We start from the raw sequence: 22,775 nt of genomic DNA, 5'->3' as shown, positions 1-22,775 counted from the left end.
GCTTCATAGAATCAGTAAGGTTGGAAAAGGTCTCTAAGATCATCAGGTCCAGCATTAACCCATGTCCCTGAGCACCACACCCACAAGCTGCTTGAATCTTTGAATCCACCACTGCTCTGGGCAGCCTGAGCCATAGCAGCTACAGACCTCCAGTGTGTCAAACAGTGTTGGGCTGTAGAACGCTGCCACTTTCCTGCCCTGGCTGTCAGGAGCGCCCTTGGAATGACGACAGGGAGCAGTGGACACTGACGGGTGCCCTTCCTCCCAGGGGTGCTGGTGTGTCGGCACAACCGGCTGGTGAGCGGCAGCAACACGAAGCGCATCCGCCTGTGGTGTGTGGGCACCGTGCAGGAGCTGAGGCTGAAAGGGCCCGATGCCAGGTAGGAGCTTGTGGCCCCTCACCTGGCAGCCCCCAGGACCTGTCTGAGGTGGCTTTTCACAGACAGACACCACATGCAAGCACGCTGCTCCTGCTGCTCCTCATCCTTAGCTTTTTCTCACGACTGCTGATTCTTTCTGTCTGGATCTTTTGACTGAATTTTTGCCACAGGTAGCTGAACCTTCTTAATAGTGGAAGTGGGTGTTTGTCGTGTCTGAAGTTTGTGTCAGTGGTTTGTAGGAATTTCTTTAGGAGAATTAGGGAAAATACATTGCCTTTGTTTCCTCTCTCATGCTATTGCCCGCCCTATTTTTTTTCTCTCCTGTAAAAAGATGGTTGAAGTGCAAATCACAGACTCATGGAATGGTTTGAGTGGGAAGGAACCTTCCAGACCATCCCATTCCAACCCTCCCTGTTGTGGGTAGGACACTTTTCACTACCCCAGGTTTCTCCAAGCCCTGTCCAGCCTGGCCATGGACACCTCCAGGGATCCAGGGGCAGCCATAGCTGCTCTGGGCACCCTGTGCCAGGGCCTGCCCACCCTCATGGGAACAATTCCTTCCCCATATCCCATCCATCCCTGCCCACTGGCAGTGGGAAGCCCCTCTCCCTTGTCCTGACACTCCAGGCTCTTGTCTGAAGTCCTTCTGCAGCTCTCCTGGAGCCCCTTTAGGCCCTGGAAGGAGCTCTGAGGTCTCCCAGGATGGACAACCCCAGCTCTCCCAATCACTGTTCCATGGACAGGAGCCCCTCATTGAAATGCTTCATTAGAAAGTTGGATTTAAAGCAGGCAGAGTGGCTGCTCCAACATCTGGGCCAGTCCTCCTCCCACCCTGCCTTCCTCCAGGTCTGGCTCAGTCCTGCTGGAGCACGAGATCACCCTGGATGGGACAATAGTGAGCGCAGCATTTGACGACTCCCTGGAGATGGGGATTGTGGGCACCACAGCAGGGACGCTGTGGTACATCAACTGGGTGGAGAGCACCAGCATCCGACTCATCAGCGGCCACAAGAACAAGGTCAGAGGGGCTGTGCCTGCTTTGAGTTTTGCTGTTGCTTCAGGGCATCTTTCTGCTACAGGAAAAAAAGGTTCAAATGGTGGGAGAGAAGGTATTTTATGACAACTTGCAGTGCACCTTGCCTGGTCCTACCTTTGGGGCTGGGTTTACTCTGTCCCATGATTGATAAGGTTGGAAAAGACCTTTAAGATCATAAAGTCCAAGCACCAGCCCAGCACCACCAGTGATATTCACCCTTAAACCATGTCCCCAAGTGCCACATCCACACATTTTTTGAACACTCGGGTGTGGTGACTCCACCATTGCCCTGGGCAGCCTGTGCCAGTGCTTTACAACCCTCTCTGTGAAGAAATTCTTCCTAATATTTAATCTAAATCTTCCCTGGTGCAACTTGAGGATATTTGCTCTTGTTCTGTTAGCCCAAAAGCAAAACTCTGCACCTTCCTTCATGTTCCTTCTCATCTGATGTCTCCCATGAGCAGAATGCTGGGGGATGAAGGGGCAGGGCGGGTGATGTGCTCTGGGCTGTGGCACCCCCAGAGCCCTGTTGTGTGCCTGTTCCCTGCACAGGTGACTGAGGTGTGCTTTAGTCCTGACGAGAGTCACTGTGCCACGTGCGGGGAGGATGGCAGCGTGAGGATCTGGGCTCTGGGCAGCACGGAGCTGGTGGTGCAGTTCCAGGTGCTCAACCAGGTAAGGGCTCAGGGCACATCAGTCCCTTCCTCTTGGCACAGGGAAGTGTCCCCTGTGTCACCGGGTCTCTGCCAATTTCCTTGCAGAGCTGCCAGTGCCTGGCCTGGAAGCCTGGTCCCGCTGGGGTGTGGCCTTGTCCCGGTGAGAGCCAGCACGTGGTGGCAGGGTACAGTGATGGCACTGTCCGTGTGTTCAGTGTTTCCAGGACAGAGATGGAGCTGAAAATGCACCCCCACGCTGCTGCTCTGACAGCAATCACCTACTCCACTGATGGTGAGGCTGCCTGAGGTGACAGTGGGGATGTGTGACCTCGGGGAATGTGGCTGGCTGCTGCCTGGGTTTGCCCTGACCTCCAGCTGCTCTGTGTCCTGGCCACCTGCCCAAAACCCCAGGGCCAGGGGGAGCCACACAACTTGTCCCAGTGAGCTCTGGTGACTCTGCCAGCTGAGCACATGGTGGGTGGTATACGGGAAGTGCATTGGCTCTGGAATAGCCAAGGGGTTTGGGTACAACAAACACCTTTGTTTTATGATCCACTGTGGCTCTTCTTCAGTGTGGAGGTTTAATGGGTGTCTCTGAGACATCTCATCATACCCAGCCCTTGACTGGGCTGTTCCCAGCCTTTCACAGTGTTTCAGGACACTAGTATTCTATAATTCTGGACCTTTTTCTCCTCCTACAAGAAGTGTCCCATTCTTTCCTCCTCTGCCAACAGGGGAAATGATCTTGTCAGGGGGCAAGGACGGGACAGTGGCTGTCAGCAGCCCTCGCACTGGGATGACCATCCATGTCCTGGCTGACCACAAAGGCTCCCCCATCACTGCTCTGCAGTGCACCAGGAAGCAGGTGAGACCTCAGGAGCGAGTCCAGTCCCCACGTGTCACTGCACAGCTCTGGGGAGCAGCATGGTCAGCAAGTTTGCTTTGGTGTCCCTTGCCTTTCCTCTTTGAAAATCTTCCTCCATCTCCTCCAGCAACTTCTGATCGGTTTTTCCAGGGATATATTCAGTGGAATAAAGCTCCGTGTGTTGCAGGTGCAGTCTGAGTGAGGCTGTGCCTGCAGGGGGACCTTTGGTGGCAGTTGTTGACACCCTGCACACAGGTGTGATGTGAGCCTGTGCCACAGGCTCTTGGAGAGCAGCACCCCTCAAGAGCAGCCCAGGCTGGGAGCTTGCAGCCCCTGTGTCCCCCCAAAAAGGCTCTTTGGCAGCCTGTACCATTGCTCTGTGGAGCTGGGAAGACTTGGCTGTGCAGCAGTGGGATGGTTTGAGTACGTCCTTCGTCCTCCTCTTCATGGAGAGATTTTTTTTCCTTTGCACAGCAGAAATGGGAATAGTTTTCCCTAAGCTTTCAGGCTTTAAGATCATCTACACTGCAAGGCTGTGTTTCCTGGTAGTCTGAGAAAATCCTCCTTGATTTGAGGTGAAGGACGTTGTTAGGGGATGCATGGTATTGGAATAACTCCCCTAGGAGATGTGCAGGTCCAGAGGGTATCCCAGGGAAGAGAACTGTGGTGTTCAGACCAGGATATGGGTTGGAAAGCACCTTAAAATGTCATCATCCATTTCCATCCCCCTGCCATGGTCAGGGGACCCCTCTCACTATCCCAGCTTGCTCCAAGTCCCATCCAGCCTGGCTTTGGACTCGTCCAGGGATGGGGCAGCCACAAGCAGAGGTTAATCCTGGCTTTGATCCCCTAAACACAAGCCCCATGTTCCCATGAGTTCCTGTCCCACTCTTTATTGTCCCCTTCCTTCAAAGCCCTGTGCCCCCAGAGTGACAGGGTTGTGTTTCTGATCCACAGTACCACGACTTCGGGGCCGAGGGAGGGGAGCTCTGGCTGGCCACCAGCTCCGACCGCCGGGTCAGCGTCTGGGCCTCTGACTGGCTCCGGGACAAGTGTGAGCTCCTCGACTGGCTCAGCTTCCCAGCTCCTGCTGGCCCTGAGGTGAGCGTGGCACCTGCCAGACCCTGCCTGCCCCTGCTGTGAGGCTGGACACCCGCAGAGATGGAGGAGGGAGGCACAGGGCTCTGAGAGTGAGTGTGTGCTTAGGAAAGGCACCTCTGTTAGTCCAGCTGGCACAGTATCTTGCCAATGCACCTTCTTGGGTGTGGAAAGAAAAGTGTTGTAGTGCCAGACTGCCCTGGAGCACTGACTTTTAAGCATGAGGAGCCCTAAACTGCACCTGCAAAGAGCTGACAGCCCTGTGCCAGCAAAGCAGAGCCCAGGCAGCAGTGAGCACGGTGTGCAGGAGGGAGAGCTAATTATGAGCGTACTGCTAATTCTGACACTCCCGAGGAGTGTGAATATTCCAAGGCAGGAGCATGGTGATGGCTTCCCAGAGCCAAGTGCTCAGCCCTGTGTGTCCCTGCTGCTTGGCAGAAGCTTCTGGCTCCAGCCCAGGGGTAGGGTTTGAGCAGCAGGACACCTGCTGGAAAAGCAGGAGGATCTGTGCTGGAGAAGATGGAGATGGTCCCTGGTCCAGGTGACAGTGGCAGACAGAAGGGAGCTGTGTGGTTTTGGGGGGCAAGAAGCAGTGCCTCAGCCTGGGTCCATACAGCAGCTGGGTTCTGTCAGTAATTCTGGTCATTTCTGAAAAGATGGATTTCCTCTGGAAGGAAGCTCACTACAGCTCTCCCTATAGTGTGAAGGATTCATCTTGCATCCACTGCTCAAGATCTGCCTCCTGGGCTCTGTTTGCTTGTGTTAAACTGATCCATAACCTACTCCCCGCTTCAAGCCCATGCAGCAATAATATCTCAGTGGGAATTCAACCTGTTGGCCTCTCATGGGACCTGCTCCTACAACACTCAACGATTTGCTTCAGGTTTCCATGACAGAATGTGGTTTTTCCTTGCTTTCCCTGAGCCTGAGATGGGAATGCAAGAGGGAGGAAGCAGCCTCCACCATACTCATGTCCCACTGTTCAAACACTCACAGCCCTGGTGTCCCTCTATGGTCACCTTTTGTCTCTCATTGATCGAAATAAGGGAATCCAGCCTCAGTTTTGTTGCCTTTGGTTTCCCTCACCAGGGTCTCGACAGCCTCCCGCCCAGCCTGGCCGCGTTCTGCCCATGGGAACATGGTGTCCTGGTCTATGTGGGCTTTGGGCTGCAGAAGGAAACTTTGTTCTACAGCCTGAGGAAGAAACAGGTACTTGTCCCCTGCCATGGGCAGTGGGGACAGTGGGGGCTGGCAGAGCTGTTCTGTGTGTTACCCTCGGTCACAGGGGTGGGTGGGCTCAGGCAGCTGCTCAGGAAACAGATTTTCATCTTGGAAAAACCAAGTGTGGCCCAGGTGAGCAGCAAAGCCCTGCCCCTGCCTCAGGCTGCATCCAGGCAGGCAGCCAGTGCTTCCAGGGCATTTACACTGTCCTCATTGTCTCCTGGATACCTGGGGCAGCTTTCAGAGCTGTGCACCCTCAGCCTCCCCATTCCCCTCCTTGGGGCACAGCTCTGGGTGCTGCCTTCCCCCTCTGAGCTGCCGCTGTTTCTCTTGCTGGGCTGCAGGTGCTCAGGAAGATCTCCCTGCCAGCCTTTGCCACGTCCCTCAGCCTGTCCCCAGCTGCACCTTTCATGGCCATCGGCTTCGGTGGTGAGTGCCGGGGGTGCCTGGGCCCCTCCTCCTTCTGCCAGAGGTGAAACAACTGTCCTTATTCCTCGGAGCTAGAGACATGTCCTCAAACCTGGGAGCTACGGTCCAGGGCAAGGAGAAACCTCCAGGAGACTCCTGGGTCAGAAATGAGATGCATGAGGTCAATCCTGCTTGTCGACAGGCAGTTTGTCACTGGAGTGACTCCCGGGTTCTGGGCTGTCTCTGTTTCTGTGGCTGTGTGACCTGCAGCCCCTGAGGCAGCAGGGACCTTCCCATAGCGTGGGCACAGGCACGACCCTGCTCCTGGCAAGGGCACCTCGCCCCTTGGGCAATTTGGATCCGCTGGTCCTGTGTCACTCAGCTCAGTGACTCAGCTTCCAGCTCAGCAGCGGGGAGAGAGCCTGGGGAGTGACTGGGAACGGTGCTTCTGGCACAGAAAAGACACGGAGAGCAGTGGGGGTGACTGGAAACAGGGCTTCTGTCTGGGAAAAGACATGGAGAGGGTCTGAGGCTGATGGGGAGCGGTGCTTCTGGCTAGAACAAGACACGCAAAGGGGGTGGGAGGTGACCAAGAATGGTGCTTCTGGCAAGGACTAGAGATGAAGAAAGCCTGTGAGTGACAGGGAAGGGTGTTCGTGGCACGGACAAGCCGCAGGGAGCGGGTCTGAAGGGTGATCGGGGACAGTCGGAGCCACCCGGCCCGGCCCTGAGCCGCTCCTCTCCCCAGACCGGCTGCTGCGGCTGCAGCCCTGCCCCGCCGGGGCCCCGCAGGACTACGCCGGCCATGACGACACCGTGCACTTCTGCTGCTTCGCGCCCTCCGGCCGCCGCCTCCTCACGGCCTCCCACAGCGCCGTCCTCGTGTGGGAGCTCACGGGCGCCTGAGCCGAGCTGGCCCTGGACCAGCGACGCTTCTCCAGCGGGGCCCGCCCCAGGACAGGCCCCGGCTCCGGCCGCAACCAGGCCCAAAGCACCGCCCCCACTGCTGCAGGGGCCGGCGGTGCCGGCGGCTGGCCCGCGTGCGGCCCCGCCCGGCCCTGGAGCGCGTGTCACGGCCCCGTTCGCCGTTTGTTGCCGTTAAATGGTTTTTTTTTTCGTTAATAAACCATCGAAAGACTAACGCTGGCGGTGTCGTTGTGCTGGCCCCGCCAGGGGGCGCCGCGCTGCCCCGCGCCGCTCCGCGCTGCCTCTCGGTGGTGCGGCCGGAAGTGGGGCCGGGAGGCGGCGGCGCCGCCATGAAGCGGGACGTGCGGATCCTGCTGCTCGGGGAGGGTGAGGGGCGCGGGGCGGCTCCTCCAGCCCGGGAACGGGGAGGGGGGCACGGGGATCCCGGGGGAAAGGGTTCTCCTGCAGGGGAGGGGCGAGGGCGGCCGGGGTCCAGGTGGGCCCCCCGTCACTGGTAGGACCGGGGGAGAGACCGGGCCCGCCCGTGGCCCCGGGCCCCGTTGGTGTCATTGTCACCCGCCGATTCGTGGTGTCACGGCTCCCATCGTGCCTCCCACCTGCCGCTGTCCCCGTCAAGCTCTGCCGTACCGGTGCCAATGTCAACGTCCTCCCTTTATTTCCTAGCCCAGGTGGGGAAGACGTCCCTGATCATGGCTCTGGTGGGAGAGGAGTTTCCTGAAGAGGTGAGTGGGGAGGGGACGCGCACAGCCCACCCCGGGCCCCCTCTCTGGGTGGGACAGCTCTGTCCCCAGTGTCCCCATGCAGATGGGGGTGTCCGGGAGGTGCTCACAGCTCCTGGACTGTGACAGCCACGGGGCTGGCTCAGGTGGTGTTTTCCTCAGTTTGTGCTCTGATTCCAACTTCGGAGCTGATCCTGACTTGCAGCGCTCTGCCCTGAGGAGGGTGTTGGTACCTCGCAGGACCCCAGCTGCTGTTGGGGGCCTCAGCACAGCAGGGCTGGCACCCCTTGGAAGAGGCCAGGCCCCATTCCCTGCCTGCTGTACCCTCTGCAGATGGGTTTGGTGCTCCGAGCCAGGCCAGCTGTGAGCAGCAGCATCCAGCCAGCCTGTGCCCCTCGACAGCTTTGGACAGGGACATGGGATCACTCTGTCCAGGCACATTTTCCCTGTGCCTCAGATGGTTTCTCCTGCTGCCCACGAGCAGCTGGTGCTCTCCATGGTTCTGTGCTGGGCAGCATCAGCTCAGGGGCTTGGGGGTCCAGCCCTGCACCCCTTCCCTGCTCCCAGCCCAGACAGTCAGCTCAGCGATGCTCCCAGAGGAGCCCAGGGAGTGCCCAGGCCTCATCTCCGGCAGGATCAGGAGCTTCAAGTGAGGGAGACAGGTGGAAGTTCCACCTTGAGGACACTGCCTGTGCGAGGGCTGGAGTGCAGGGGGCTGCTGCAGCCTGCTGGGCCATGAGTGAGCCGTGATCCACAGCTCATCCCACCCTGGCAGTGGCCACGTTGGGGTCTGAAGTCCCTTGTCACCTGTCCTGTGGCTGGATGGGCTGTGCTGGCTTTGCAGGTGCCCCCCAGGGCGGAGGAGATCACGATCCCTGCCGATGTCACCCCTGAGAACGTCCCCACGCACATAGTGGACTACTCAGGTAGGGCCCTGTCCTGCCTGGCTTCTCGCTGTCCCTGCCTGGCTGAGGGGATTGGGAAGGGGTGTGCCCCTGCCTGGGCAGGTGGTGATGGCTTCATTGCCCTTCCAGAGTCAGAGCAGACGGAGGAGGAGCTGCAGGAGGAGATCGCCAAGGTGAGCGGGGCTGGCCGGGATGGGGACAGGAGGCTGCGGTCCCCAGGGGACATATGGCTGCTCCCCTCCCCTCCCAGTTAGCCACCCAGAGAGGCACAGGCAGTTGGTTATCCACGGATTAATGCTCCTGGTTTGTTCAGAGGCTTGTCTAATCCTGCTCTGTCTTGTAAGCCGTTGTGTGTGGCCTGTCCAAGCCCTCCAGGGAGCCTCCAGAAGGCGAGCAGCGGGGGCGGCTCGCTGCCCACGGGAGGCAGAGGAGGCTGCAGAGCAGATGTTGTGCTCTCAGCCTCGGGATGTTCCCCACAGACTCAGAAGAGGGAGAAGCACTTGCTGGGTTTGGGCAAGTCCCCTGCTCCCTGCAGTAGATCCCTGTGGCTGCCTGATGAAGCGGTGGCACAGAAGAGTTAATTTGGGAGCTGGAGCCCCTGGTGAGCCCTGGACAGGGAAGGATGAGGGAGCCCTCAGAGCAGCCATGGAGGAATAATTAAGTTGTCTGCCTGGGGTGGACCCAGCTGCTCTTTGCCCTGGGATTAACCTTGACTCTGCAGACACGAGGACCTTTTAATTATGGATAATGAAACCGTCTCTCTCACGTGAGCAAAGCTATTTAATCTCCCAACCTCAGTGGCTAATGGCCGAGGAGGTGGGCATGGGGGTCCTGCTCCCCCTCCCCAGACAGCAGGAGTACACAGACGCTTTAAATGGCTCCAGGAAATCCTGCCTAAACCCTTGTGTGTCCTCGGATTAGCATTAAACTCTCTCCTGAAAGGACCAGTGATCCCTCCTGTCTGTTTCTGATAAAGCCTCAGTGCCCTGTCTGCACAGGGTCAGGAGGGGAGGAGGGCCGGGACACGGGTGATGTGGGAGGGGGATCCGGGCTGGTGGGCATGGGAGCAGCAGCTCCTGAGGCAGAGGAGCTGCTCCCAGCAGCTCCTGAGGCAGAGGAGCTGCTCCCAGCAGCTCCTGAGGCAGAGGAGCTGCTCCCAGCAGCTCGTGGGCTCGTGCTGAGGGTGGCCCAGTTGGGGGCTGTGTACGTGTCCACGCTCACGTGCGCTTGGCTGCTGCGTTTCCCTGGCAGCTCAGCCGGCATTCCCTGCCGCCACGGCACTCCCTGATGCCACGGCATTCCCTGCTGCCACCAGTGTGGCAGGGACACTTTCACCACCCTCCTGCTTCTCTTGCAGGCCAACGTGGTCTGTGTGGTGTACGATGTCACCAAGGAGGCCACCATTGACAAGGTAATGGGTCCCCACCACGGCCCTGCTCTGGCAGCAGGGCCATTGGGGGTTCCCAGCACTGGGGTTTCTGTGCTGCCCTGTGGTGTGGGCCTGTTCTGATGGCCCTCAGCTCTGTGGGATCGTGGGTTGGAGACTCCTGCAAACAGAAGCTGAGCCCTGCCTAAGGTTGCTCCCTCACAACAGGACAACAAGCTTTTTGCATCCTGGTGCTGGCATCCAGCATCCCTGGGCTGCTCTGCCTGCTGGTGTGAGGGAATGCCGGGGAGCAGATGGCTGCAGGGCCCTGTCCCTGCCTGCTGGGAGCTGCCTCTCCCTGCCCAGGCTGTGCTGACAGCCCTTTCCCTCTGCTCACCTTCCAGATTCGCACGAAGTGGATCCCCATGGTGAACGGGGGACTTGAAAAGGGATCCAGGTACCGTGTGGGGTGTGATCTGTGGGTGCAGAATTGGGAGATTCTCGGGTTACCCACCACCCTCACATCCCTCTGAGGGTACTGAGAGCAAACCAGAGTTGTGGTTTGATCCAGGCCAGGTTGAATGGGGCTTGGAGCCGTGGTCTAATGGAGGTGTCTCTGCCCATGGCAGGAGGTGGGATGAGATGAACTTTAAGGTCCCTCCCAACCAAAACCATTCCGGGACTGTTGTTTGTGGCCAGACCCCTTAGAGCAGAAGCACATGGGGACTTTTCTCCACCAGAGATACAGTTGAGGCAAGGAGTCACTGAGGAGAGATCCTTCTCCCCCCTTGATCAGACAGGGAGGGAAGGCTGCCTGGGGGATCTGGGACCCAGAAGCTTCAGTCTGTGAGTGGATCTCTTGGGCAGAAGGCTGCTGTGCTGGATTAAAGGCTCCTGAACATACTGTTGCTGGGTGAAAGCATAAGCAGGGTCAGGCAGTCTGTTTCTCCAGATGGATGCTCCCGGTGGTGAGAGGCAGGAAAGCTGCTCTGGACCTTGCAGAGGAGAGCTGGGGCCCCCCTGACCTGCCCATGGGATTATCAATGGCTGGGACAGTGCTGGGACCAAGAGAGGGGTGGCCTTACTTGTGCTCTCTGTCTTTCCTAGAATCCCCATTATTTTAGTGGGAAACAAGTCTGACCTGCAGGTGGGCAGCTCCATGGAGGTCATCCTGCCTATCATGAACCAGTTCTCGGAGATTGAGACCTGTGTGGAGGTGAGGGAGCTGGAGGGGGTGTGCAGAGCCTCCCTGAGGGGTTGGAATGCTGGTCTGGTGGGAGTCAGGGAGCCTCTGTGCTCCTGGAGAGCTGCCCTGATAATGTTGCTCTGCACAGGTCCTGTGTCCAGGGGTTGAGAGCCTGTCCTTTGGGCTTTCTGTTCTTTACCCCTTGCAAGGAGCAGCTTTTGTGTCTGCTCTCTGTGGCTCTCAACAGGGCTCACACAGGCCCTGTTGGTTCTGGGACTGTGGAGTGGGCACAGCAAAGCCAGAGCAAAACCCAGGAGATTGTTCCTTCCGATTTTTCCTCATGGTGGACAAATGTTGCTCTGGACTTTGAGGCACAGCTAGTCTGGATTGGGGAGGTTTGTCATCCTCCTCCTGCACTTTTCATCAGGGCTGTCTCTTCCTCTGAATCCCCAGTGCTCCGCCAAGAACCTCAAGAACATCTCTGAGCTCTTCTACTACGCCCAGAAAGCTGTGCTGCACCCCACTGCCCCGCTCTACGACCCGGAGGAGAAGCAGGTGGGCTCCTGGAGAGTCTCCTTCCCGTCACTCTGCTCTGGGCTGGAGTTTTTGGAGTGGAAGTGGAGGGTTTGGGCTGGCACAGACAGGACAAGGGAACAGTGCCCATTTCCTGTGCTCAGTACATCCAGCTGGGCAGACAGGCACCTGCAAGGACTTGGGGCAGAAGCCCTCATGCTCCAGGCTGTGTGTTGGTTGTGGAGGGAAGGGTCTGGAAGAAAAATTCCCCATGGATTGTCTTTGACTTAGACTGGATATTAGGAAAAATTCCTTCATGAGTGGTCAGGCACCGGCACAGATGGAGTGGTGGAGTCACCATTCCTGGAAGGATTTGGAAGCTCTGTGGATGTGGCACTTGGGGACAAGGGCTAGTGGTGGCCTTGGCAGTGCTGGGGGAACAGCTGGACTCAGATCCTGGAGCGGCTTTCCAACCTTAGTGATTCCATGATTTCTATCTCCAGTGGTACAGTGGTAGTGGCCTGGAGGTGCAGGAAGGGAGCCCAGTGTGTGTGGGGCTGCAGGAGGAAGGGCCAGGCTGTGCCTGGTGCCCTGTGATTGTCACTGTGGTTGGTCCTTGCAGCTCAAACCCGCCTGTGCTCGAGCTCTGACCCGGATCTTCAACCTCTCGGACCAGGACAACAACCAGATCCTCAGTGATGATGAGCTCAACTACTTCCAGGTAGGGTGGCTGCAGAGCTGAGGAGTTCCCCAGTGCCTGGGATTCCCTTTCCAGCAGGGAAGCTGCCCTCTGCTGCCACAGCCATCCGTTCCTGTTTGGTGTTTCTGTGCATAGCTAAAGCACTGCAGGGTGCATCTCTGAGCAGGTGGGGTTCCATCTTCCTAAGTATGGGCTGAATTTGCTCTGCCATGGGGAGACCAGGAGTCTCTGGAGATGCTAAGAGTCCTAAATTATTTGGATGCTGAAAACCAGGCTTTGGTCAAGGCCTAAGGCAGAAATCCCTGAGCTGGGTGGATTTTCCCTCCCTGAAACCCCATTCCTTGCCAGGGGAGAGGGAGCCTGGCGAGATAGGATTGTGCTCTCTGAATGCTTTGCTGACAATGCCTTCGTTCTCTTGGGAGGCAGAAGTCTTGTTTTGGAAACCCCCTGGCTCCCCAGGCCCTGGAGGATGTGAAGATGGTTGTGTGGAAGAACACAACGGACGGGGTGCAGGACAACGGCCTCACCTTGAACGGTAACAGCCCGAGGGCTCCCTGCTCCTTCCCAGAGGATGGGGACCCACTTCCTTCAGCACATCCCAGGGGTCCTGTCCTTGGCCTGAGCCTCCTGGCTCTCATTCCAGGCCTGATTGATCCCTCTGGTTAAACAAGTGGCTGCTAGATCTCTCTGTCCCAGCGGTCTGTTTTCTCAGGGAAAGCATTGCTGAGGAGTGGATCCCTGAGCCTGAACTGACTCCACTGTGGCTGATCCCCCTGATCTCTCCTGCAGGCTTCCTCTTCCTCAACACCCTCTTCATCCAGAGGGGCCGGCACGAGACCACCTGGACCATCCTGCGCCGCTTCGGCTACGACGACGAGCTGGAGCTGACGGATGAGTACCTGTACCCCCAGTGCGTGTCCAGGGCTGGGAGGGGGCCACGCTCCCATGGTGCCTGGCTCAGCTTCCCCAGCACCTTGGCTGGGCCCTTCCTGCACCCCAGGAGCTGCTGTGGGCCCTTGGGTCAGGGGCAGGTTCACAGTCCTCGCTGTCCCCTCAGGCAGCAGCTGCCACGTGGGGCTGGGGATAAATACAGCAGGGCTTGGAACTGCTGATTTAGGCAGACAGGAAGGTGGGGAATGAAATCCCAGACTTGCCTTGACATCAGCAAGGGGTTCTTGGAGGCTGCTCTGTCCCTGGCTGAGCGAGGCAGAGCGGCTCTGTCGGGAGCAGTGAGCTGTCAGCACAGCCCTCGCGGCTGATTGTGCAGCTGCTGTCTCTTCTCTGCTCCCTGCCACTCTGGAGATGGGGAGCTGGCAGGAATGGAAGGGTTTGGCTTGGGAGCTGCCTCCTCCTCTTCCCAGAGAGCAGGCTGCAGGGAGGTGACAGGGACATGCTGGTGGATGGCACCCAGGGCACTGCTGTGCCCTGCTGAAGCCCTGGGCACGAGGCAGAGCAAGGGCACAGCATCTCCTGGACTGCTTAAGAATGTGCCAAGGAAAGGCCACTGTGCATCCTCAGGGGATTCTCCCCAAAATAAGGGAGCTGTGTCAAGGAATAGCCAGGCCTGGAGACAACAGCTGACCTTGAGCAGGGAGGGAGTGGGGAGCTGTGTCCTCTGGGTGAGATGTGCTCATACACTGCCCTTCCCTCAGGGCTTGAGGAGGCTCATTTGGGTGTGTGCACTGGAGAATAAGATATGAAAGATAAAAGGGAGGTTCAGGTTGGGTAGTAGGAAATATTTCTTCACTGAAGGGGTGGTCAGGCACTACACAGCTGCCCAGGGCAGTGGTGGAGTCCCCATCCCTGGAGGGATTTAAACCCATGTGGGTGTGGGTCACTGGTGGCCTTGATAGTGCTGGAACACTTGGAGTCGATCACAGAGGGGTTTTCTAACCTAAATCATTCTGTGATTATCCCAACAGGTTCCGTGTGCCCCCCGGCTGCTCCACGGAGCTCAACCACCTGGGATATCAGTTCCTGCAGAGGCTATTCGAGAAGCATGACAAGGTGGGCACCAATGCAGGGGCTCCAGGGGAGGGAATGCTCTGCTGGGCCTGCACACCTGGGCACAGGTACTCCCCTAACCACGCCTCTGTGCCAGGGAGCCCACGGAGCACGGGGGAAGGGCTTTCCTCTGCCACAGCATTCTCTGTTTGGAGCCTTTGGGAGCAGGAAGTGGCCACAGCGAGCTGTAGGAAGTCTGATGGCCTGTCAGGGATGTAGGGGTGTGGTATCTACTCTTGACCAAAGGACAGTTTGGACTTGGAGGGACTGGGTCTGAGTTGGCATCAAGCTGGCGTGGCCCTTGTAGTGCCTGGCTGCAGCAGGCAGGGAGGCAGGGAAGTGGGCACAGCTGCTGGCCAGCAGCCATGGACCAAACACCAGCATCTGCCAGCCTGGTGGAGGGCTGCCAGGCTGGAGAGAGGGAGAGAAAGCAACGTGTTTGTGCCAAACTCAGGCTCTTGGAGAGTGGGAGAAGGGGATGTATTGGATCCACATGCACCTGCTCAGACTGGCTATTTAGATGATGTGCATCTGGGGTATGGCAGCTCTGTGACAATGGGGAGTGGCTCAGGAATGGCAGCAGAGAGTGAACACAAACCCCTGTGTGTCCAGGTCAGCTGTGTGGCCATGGGAAACGGCAGAACTGGGTGGATGCATGTCCCTGGGTGCCCAGGTGCCAGCAGGGCCCCTTCAGGCACAGCAGCCTGAGTTGGCCTGTGGGACAGCTGGCTCCAGGAATGCCAGGAACAGCAGCCCAGGGCTGTGGGTGGGCATGGGCAGGTCCTGCCTGGTTACAGCTGCAGTCCCAAAGCTTGTTTGCTGTTGTGCAGTGCTGGCAGTCCCTGAGGCACAGGCTGTGAGCTCGCCCAGCTCCGGCCTCGCTGTGATCGATTCCTGCCCTTGACAGCCCCCTGTGACAGCCACAGCAGGGGGTGGCCAGTGTGGCAGGGCCCCTGTGGGCACAGGCTGGGCCCTGCCTCCCCTGGTGACTCCCTGTGTTTTGGCAGGACCAGGACGGAGCCCTGTCACACACAGAGCTGCAGAACTTCTTCAGCGTGTTCCCCTGCGTGCCCTGGGGCCCCGAGCTCTACAACACGGTATGCACCACTGATAAAGGCCTGCTTTCCCTGCATGGATTCCTCTGCCAGTGGACGTAAGCTCAGTCCCTCTCCCTGACCCTTGGTCACATCACTCAGCCCTTGCTGACCCTCCTGGCGTGATCTGTCTCTACAGGCTCGTGGCTTACCTGGATGTACGGCACTGCCTGAAGTGCCTGGGCTACTTGGGCTACCCCTTCCTCTCGGAGCAGGACTCCCAGACCCAAGCCCTCACAGGTACAGCCGTGCCCTCCCCTTCTGTCACAGCTCAGGTCCCTCCTGGCTCTTACCACCCTCTTTCCTGCCAGTGACCCGGGAGAAGAAGATTGACCTGGAGAAAGGGCAGACCCAGAGGAATGTGTTCCTGTGCAAGGTGCTGGGAGCACGGGGCGCAGGCAAGTCCGCCTTCCTGCAGGCCTTCCTCGGCAGGAGCCTGGCGGTGAGTGGTGCTCCCAGGGCGGAGCAGGAGGCACAGCTGGGGCTCCTGGAGCAGTGTGTCCCGTGGTGGCCCCTCCTGCCTGTGGCCAGTCCCCCTTGCGATGCCCGCCCTGCCCATGTGTCACACCCCCTCCGTGCCGGTGGCTTCGGTGTCCTTAATCCTGGCTAAGGCAGTGAGCCTGCTCCCTCTGCTTGTCCCGAGGGGCTGTGCCTTCCCTGGTGTGACCACAGCAGTGCTGACTTCCCCTGCCTGTCAGGAGCAGCCCCACACCTCATGGCAGGCCCTGGCTGCCCTTCAGGTGGCTCTCAGCCAGGGTGGCTCGAGCAGTGTGAAACACTGTCCCTCACCCAGCACTGCTCATGTCTGCTCGGCCTGAGACGGTGTTTTTCTTGGTGACAGGCCCAGAGGGAGAACCCAGGACAGCCATCCCTCTACACCATCAACACAGTGCAGGTCAATGGCCAGGAAAAGTACCTCATAGTAAGTCTGGGAGAGCAGGAAATCGCGCCGTGTCCGGCTCTTGGCAGGGCTGGGCAGTGTCCCCGTGTCCTGGCAGATGGGGCTGGGCTGTGGCTGTGGCTGTGCTGGCACAGTCCATGTGCTGGTGTGAGGAGCAGCTGGCCCCTGGGACACTGCTGTGCCACAGCCCCTGTCCCCTCTGCTCAGCTGTACGAGGTCAGCGCTGACACGACGTTTGCGAAGCCGTCGGATGCAGCCTGTGACGTCGCCTGCTTCATCTACAGCCTGAGCGACCCCAAATCCTTCAGCTACTGTGCCAGCATCTATAAGGTAGCTGGCAGGGAGCCTGGGGGACTTTACAGGGCTCCTGGGCAGCCACAGGGCTCCTGTTTGACTTCACCAGGGGCATGGGGGACATCAGCCCTCGTGGCAGCCCTGCCTCTCCCAGGTGTTGGGCCCTAATGCCTCGCTGGGGTTTCTCTGTCTCTGCAGCAACACTACCTGGACAGCCAGATCCCCTGTGTCTTCGTGGCCTCCAAGACAGACCTGCCAGAAGCCAGCCAGCAGCCAGGGCTCTTCCCAGCTGAGTTCTGCTACAAGCACTGCCTCCCTCCACCCTTCGTCTTCTCCAGCCACACCCAGGGACCACCCAGCACCGCTGTCTACACCAAACTGGCCACTGCTGCCACCTTCCCGTTAGTATCCTTCCCATGGAGGGGCTTTGCTGGGAGCACAGCCTGCGGAGGGAGCTGTGTTCCAGCCCTGTCTCTGCCACATTGCTTTTGCTTTGGTTTCTCTACAGCTTTTGGTGTCATCAAGTGGTTTTGGTGTCATCAAGGGCATACAGTGATAGGACAAGAGGGGATGACCTTAAGCTGGAGGACAGGATTAGAGGGGATATTAGGAAGGAATTGTTCCCTGGGAGGGTGGACAGGCCCTGGCACAGGGTGCCCAGAGCAGCTGTGGCTGCCCCTGGATCCCTGACAGTGTCCAAGGCCAGGCTGGACAGGGCTTGGAGCAGCCTGGGATGGTGGAAGATGTCCCTGCCCATGGCAGGGGGGTGGAATGGGATGAACTTTAAGGTTCCTTTCCAATCAAACCATTCCATGGTTCTGTGATTCTGTGATCTGCTTATACAAATAATTGAAACAGAAAAGCCACTTCTTCCTCTAATTGCGAAGGGGGGAGGTTTTCTTCTGCCTTTGTGTGTGTCTCTGGCAGATTTAGTAGATAGATCCTGCCACAGGAGTGTTTATTTTTGAAGCCTAAGATAAAAAATGCTGAAGAGGAGTAGCCAGCTTAGTTTGCCAAGGCCCACGGGGGGGGTGGCAGCTATTTTCTCCCGATGAGATGGATCAGGCTGAAAAAGAGGTCAGTGAAGCGAGACCTCTGTCACACAGCCTCCCTTTGGGAGGAACTGCCTCCCAGAGGGGCTGGGAACGGGGTAGGGCAGCACCAGGCTGGTCACGGGAGGGGAGGGTGGCTGTGGGAAGGGAGGAGCATCCCTGTGAGTGGAATCGCTCCGCTCCAGGGCTGGGAAGGGCGAGCACAGCTCCAGGGGCTGAGCCCTGGTGGGGAGAACGTGTGGGAGCGTTGGAAGGCAGGATGGGATTACTAGTGAGTAGTTTTCCCTCCAGCTTCTTTTCAATAAACAACTTTATTTTTAGAGCTGACGCTTTTTTTTTTTTCTCCCCTCTGCAGTATTAAAATTTAAATATTCTTAATATATCTTAGGGTATGTGGTATAAATAAATAACAGCGTAATGGAGGGCTAGGGATTGGCTGTGCTCCCCCGATGTAGTGGGGAATGAATTATGGATGGAGGGAGAGAGAGGAGAGGAGCCCGTTAGTGCAGGACAGCACGTGCTTGGGAAGGGAATGTGTACGCTGGGGCAGCGGGGGGCCCTGTCCCTCACGGCTCTTTGGTCCCTGTCACCAGTGTCCCCGTGGTGGCATCTCGGCTCTCCATGTACTGGGAGCTGGAAAGGCAGCTTGACCTAGAAAGGCAGATACCTGTCTAATTATTTAGGTGTTGGAAAGCTGTTTCCAGGGCAGGGGAGGGGACAGCCACATCCACCCCACAGCCCTCCCTTGGCTTGATGGTGATGCCGGGTGACGAGTGCTCCGCTTGCAGGGACGGGGAATCTCTCAGATTCTCACTGGGCTGTTCCCCAGTGCTGGGCTCATCCCCTGGCACACCTCAGCCTCCCTGTGAGGGCTGGGAGCACCGGGACAGCCACACTCACAGCCTTTCCTGTGTTTCCTTGCAGGCACCTGAACGCCGTGGAGATGGGAGTCGCGTCCTTCTGGCTGCGGGTGGCGCTGGGGGCAGCGGTGACGGCGCTCGTGGGCTTCACCCTCTACCGGCTGCTGGCCAAGAGCAAATGAGCCACTCCCCCCCCAACCCCCCCAACACCAGCTCCCCGTCCCCAGCGAGGGGCCCCACCTCAAGCTGGCCCCTGGTAGGAAATCCTCTTTTGCCCCCAGCCTGGATTGCAGGACCAGTGAAGCCAAATCTCCCAGCACCAGCAGGATCCATCCCTGGCACCCGCCAGCCTCACCCTGTGGCCACAGGGCAGGCAGCTCTGCCAGGAGGCCTCTGCCTCACCAGCAGCTGGAGGATCACCCTCATCTTTTATTCTGTTCAGTTTTTTTAACGCTTGTTTTTAAGCTCAAACATGAGTGTTTCAGTGTCTGTCGGACTGGGCACATCCCCTCCCCAGAGGGCTGTGCTGGTGCCCTCAATTCTGGAGGGCGCAACGCTCCCGGAGCCTCTGGGAGCTCCAGCAGCAGCTGAGCTGTCAAATGAGCTCATGGCTGCAGCTCCCTGGGGCACATCTTCATCTCCTGTCCCGGTTTCCCTCAGCCAGCGCTGGGAAAGGCAGCCAGGGAGGGAGGGCCGGGCACTGGCACCTCCAGCCCCAGTGTTTGGGGTCAGGCCTGGCCCCTGTTCCTGGGACACAGTGGCTGCTGTCCTGGGCTGAGGTGGGACAATGACAACCAGGGTTTGTCCTGAGCTCCTTTCTGTTGTTTCTACACAAACATGTTGTGGGTCCTGCAGTGTGCCAGGCTCCGGGTCCATCCGCCCTCCTTTCCTGTGTGGCCAGTCCCCTCCCCACCCCTGGCCACCAGTATTCATGGCCACCAGTATTTGCAGGGCTCTGGGAGCCCTGGTAGGGACTGGGAGGGCGTTGGATGCCCCTTGTGTGCCCAGTGTTTTGCTGGCAGTGCCATCACTGAGCTGGTGCCACGCTGTGTCCTAGGCCCTGTGTCCTGCTGTCCCCTCTGTGGGGCCCTACCCAGAGTGAGGCTCTGGGCATTGCATCTCCTGGCAGCACTGGAAGCTCCTTCCTGTCCTGTCCCCTGTCCCCTGCCCACACCTGAGCTGGTTTCAGCTGCCAGGACTGAGCTCAGCACCCATTGGGGCCAGAGGCCCACAGTGTCCCTATCTGCAAGTCCCAAAGAGCAAGGCCAGCACCCATCCCTGGGTTCCTGTCCCCACGGGAGCCTGGATCAGCCCCTGGCAATGCCACCAGCCTGGCCTTCCCCAGCACGCTCAGGGTCAGTCTCTGCAGGCAGCTGCAGGAGCAGCTCCCAGGTAGCACCCAGAGCTGCTTTTTCTGTGTTTTGTCTATTTAAATGTTATATTGTGGCCTGGAGCCAGCAAGGGGTGGAGAAATCGCTGGGCAGCACCGGGGGCTCTCCCAGGGACAGCCCCAGGGTGGTGTCCCCATCCTGCTGTCCCCAGCGCTGGCCAGCCAGGGATCCCCGCCCCTGCTGGAGCTGCTCTGCCGGTCGGGCACCCACTCACTGCTGGCCCCTGGCCCCTGGCACTGCCAGGGCCACATCCTGCGTGTTTCATGTCCCTCTCTGTGCCCACCGTGCGTGGCTCTGCCTGCCAGGCCCGTGCCTGGTGTCTCCCTGCTCCACATTTGCTGGAGCTGTAATGTTTTAGGTTTGTTCTCTGCAGCAAAATAAATTTTTACACACCTTGGGCTTGCACACCGTGTCCTGTGTCACCTGGGGAGCAGGACCCTCGTCCTGCCCGGGCTGCACGAAGCCTGGGGGCTCTGTGAGCTGCGGTGGGAGCAGGGCCAGCCCAGGGCCAGTCTGGGGGTTTGAGGGCAGTTGCAGGGATTTAGGGCAGGAGCAGAAGCCTGGTGTGGTGGGACGAGGCTTGGGGCTGGCCAGGGCTCCTTGGTGCTTTGGGACACGGATCCTTGTGCAACAAGTGCCAGCCAGAGCAGAGAGCCAGGGAAGGCGGTGATGGATCCCGTGGTTCTCCGCCCAGGATCCATGGGAAGCGGGAGGCTTTGGCTGCCCTGGGAGCTGTGGATCTCTGTGCCCATCCCCGTGTGGGGTTTGGGGCTCTCCACTGCCCTGCTGACACCTTCCCCTGCACCTGCAGCTCCCGGGGCTGTGCCACCTCCCCTCCCTGCTCCTGTTTTCCCGTGGCAGCCTTTCCTTTCCCTCAGCTATTTCTGTCTCAGCCATGGGCACTAGGCACAGGGAATGCAGGCGCAGCCGGAGAAAAGGGTTCTCCAGAGCCTCTGCGCTGGCACTGGACGGGGTTGGACTGCTCCCATGTGTGAGGGGATCCCTCTGGGCTGTGGGGAGGGAGAGGGGACCCTTCCCCAGGCCAGCCAGGGGACAGGGGTGGTGGGGGCAGAGCTGGTGCTGCCGTGCTGGGCAGAGGAGGCGATTCTACAGCGGACGGGACACGCGGTGCTCCCTGGTGACTCCAAACCAGGCTGGATCCCACGGGAGCTGCGGGCCCACGTGCCCTGTGTGTATTAATAGCCCTGTGTGCAGGGCCATGGGCGCTGTGCTGGGACAGACACGGGCACGGGGCAGGGGACACGCGTGGCAGGGCCATGGGACCCCAGCCATGGCCACACGCAGACCCCAGGGAAGGAGCCCGGTAGGGCTGGGAAGCCCAGAGCTCCCTGGGCACCCAGAGTGGGGCTGAGCTGTGACTCTGAGCTGTGAAGTGAGGACAGTACCAGGGATGGGTCCTAGGGACATTCCTGCCCAGCCTGGGGATCCAGGGGAGCCTGGCCTGGGTGACACTGGGCACATAAAGGTGCCAGTTCCAGGGACCCAGTGCCAGGCTGGGCCAGGGGACAGCAGGGGAGGCTCTGTGGCCCCTGGGCCATGGAGGATGTACTCAGACTGTACTGGCCTGTGGGTGCAGGGTCAGGGCAGAGGGAATGTTTGCAGTCACCTGTACCAGATTCAGCAGGTACCTGGTCCTGGCATGCTGGTGTCCATTCTGGGATGCAGGTTCTGTATCAGGATATGGATTCCTCTAGTGGGGTGCAGGTACCCCACTAGAGGGGTACCATGTACCAGGATGTGAGTACTGGAATACATGTGCCTGTGTTGAGATGCAGTACTGGAGATGGAATACAAGTTCCCCTTGCAAGGTGCAGACCCTGTACTGGGATGCAGGGATCACACGGGGATCCAGGTCTCATACCAGGATGTGTCAGTGCTGGGACATGGGGAGTGGGGTGCAGGTATCCACACCAGGATGCACAGAGCTCTTGTGGGATGCAGGTACTGGGCCAGGATGTGGGTGCCAGTACTGGGATGTGGGTGCCAGTACTGGGATATAGATACCACACTGGGACGCAGGCATCGTGCCAGGATGTAGTTACCATATTGGGATGTGGGTACCAGTACCAGGATGCCCACAGCTGGACCAGAATGCAGGTTCCCATACTGGGATGCAGGTTCCTGTGCTGGCATGCTGGTTTCTCTACTGGGATGCAGGTTCCCATACAGGGATGCAGGTTCCCATACAGGGATGCAGTTCCCATACAGGGATGCAGTTCCCATACCGGGATGCAGTTCCCATACCGGGATGCAGGTTCCCATACAGGGATGCAGTTCCCATACAGGGATGCAGTTCCCATACTGGGATGCAGTTCCCATACCGGGATGCAGGTTCCCATACTGGGATGCAGTTCCCATACCGGGATGCAGGTTCCCATACCGGGATGCAGTTCCCATACCGGGATTCCGGCACCATCCCATGCTGGGAGCGCCGGGTGCCGGCTCCCTGCCCGTGCCCTGGGCCGTGTCCCGGCGCTGCCAGGGGCGGGTCCCGGTTCCCCGCGCGGCGGCGGCGGCGGGGGGTGCGGGGAGGGGGGGGCGCTGCGCCGCGCGCTGCGGCGGGGGCGGCTCCGCTCGGCTCCGCTCCCGCCCCCGCTGCCGCCGTCGCCCCGCTGCCATCGGCGGCTCCCGGCGCCGCCGCTCGCCGCTCGCTCCCGGGCCCGCCGCAACGCGGGGCTGGCGGGGAGAGCCGCCCCCGCCGCCGCCCCCGCCGCCCGCGCCGCTCCCCTGCCCGGCTCGCCGGCCCCGGGCGCGGGGGAGCGGCGGAGCCCTCCGCCCGCCGGGTGCATGGACAGGAGCTCTCTGCTGCAGCTCATCCAGGAGCAGGTGAGGCCGCCCGGGGGGCACCGGGCTGCGCTCGGGGGAGGGTGCCGGACACCGGCCATCGCTACCGCGGGCGGGGATGCTCGCACGCACCAGGCACGGCCGGCGCGCAGCGGGCAGCGCTGCCCACCCAGCGCGGCCACGGCTGCCGTGCGTCCCTCGGTGCCCCTCATCAGCGCCCCGGGGATCCGCCCCCCCCTGCGCCGCTGAGAACGCGCGACTCATCTCACTTGTGGCCTCTCTCTCCGTCAGCGCCGGGTGGGATCCTGCCCGGTGCGCCCTCAAGGACGAGGGGAGCTGGGCACGGAGCCCCAGCGCCGCCGACGGGGTCTGGGTGCCGGCTGGAGCTCCGGGG

The 22,775-nt window shown here is 59.7% G+C and overlaps 1 protein-coding gene across 8 annotated transcripts in view; it reads left to right on the top strand.

Annotated features, from left to right (window-relative positions):
* The window catches only part of LOC134559466 (mitochondrial Rho GTPase 2), a 45,075-nt gene extending 25,094 nt beyond the window's left edge, over positions 1–19,981 (top strand). For 5 of the 8 annotated variants that reach the window (XM_063414242.1, XM_063414241.1, XM_063414240.1 and 2 more), the window contains exons 33-41: positions 269–380; positions 1,227–1,398; positions 1,969–2,091; positions 2,178–2,364; positions 2,807–2,937; positions 3,895–4,038; positions 5,125–5,244; positions 5,601–5,685; positions 6,413–6,805. In XM_063414242.1, the coding sequence (XP_063270312.1) occupies positions 269–380; positions 1,227–1,398; positions 1,969–2,091; positions 2,178–2,364; positions 2,807–2,937; positions 3,895–4,038; positions 5,125–5,244; positions 5,601–5,685; positions 6,413–6,570 (1,232 nt within the window). In that variant the 3' untranslated portion in view covers positions 6,571–6,805. Of the gene's footprint in view, positions 1–268; positions 381–1,226; positions 1,399–1,968; positions 2,092–2,177; positions 2,365–2,806; positions 2,938–3,894; positions 4,039–5,124; positions 5,245–5,600; positions 5,686–6,412; positions 6,806–6,863; positions 6,958–7,254; positions 7,314–8,154; positions 8,237–8,344; positions 8,389–9,572; positions 9,627–9,985; positions 10,039–10,688; positions 10,798–11,220; positions 11,323–11,902; positions 12,002–12,406; positions 12,516–12,769; positions 12,891–13,902; positions 13,988–14,991; positions 15,138–15,217; positions 15,319–15,389; positions 15,521–15,919; positions 16,001–16,186; positions 16,310–16,471; positions 16,675–18,249 lie in introns of those variants that run through there. The other 3 variants (XM_063414248.1, XM_063414246.1, XM_063414247.1) reach the window with 3 other exon arrangements.
* Positions 19,982–22,775: the final 2,794 nt, after the last annotated feature.

This window comes from Prinia subflava, chromosome 17 (genome assembly GCF_021018805.1).
Source record: "Prinia subflava isolate CZ2003 ecotype Zambia chromosome 17, Cam_Psub_1.2, whole genome shotgun sequence".
In the NCBI taxonomy this organism is placed as follows: domain Eukaryota; kingdom Metazoa; phylum Chordata; class Aves; order Passeriformes; family Cisticolidae; genus Prinia; species Prinia subflava.
This window is presented reverse-complemented; position numbering and strand designations above follow the sequence as displayed.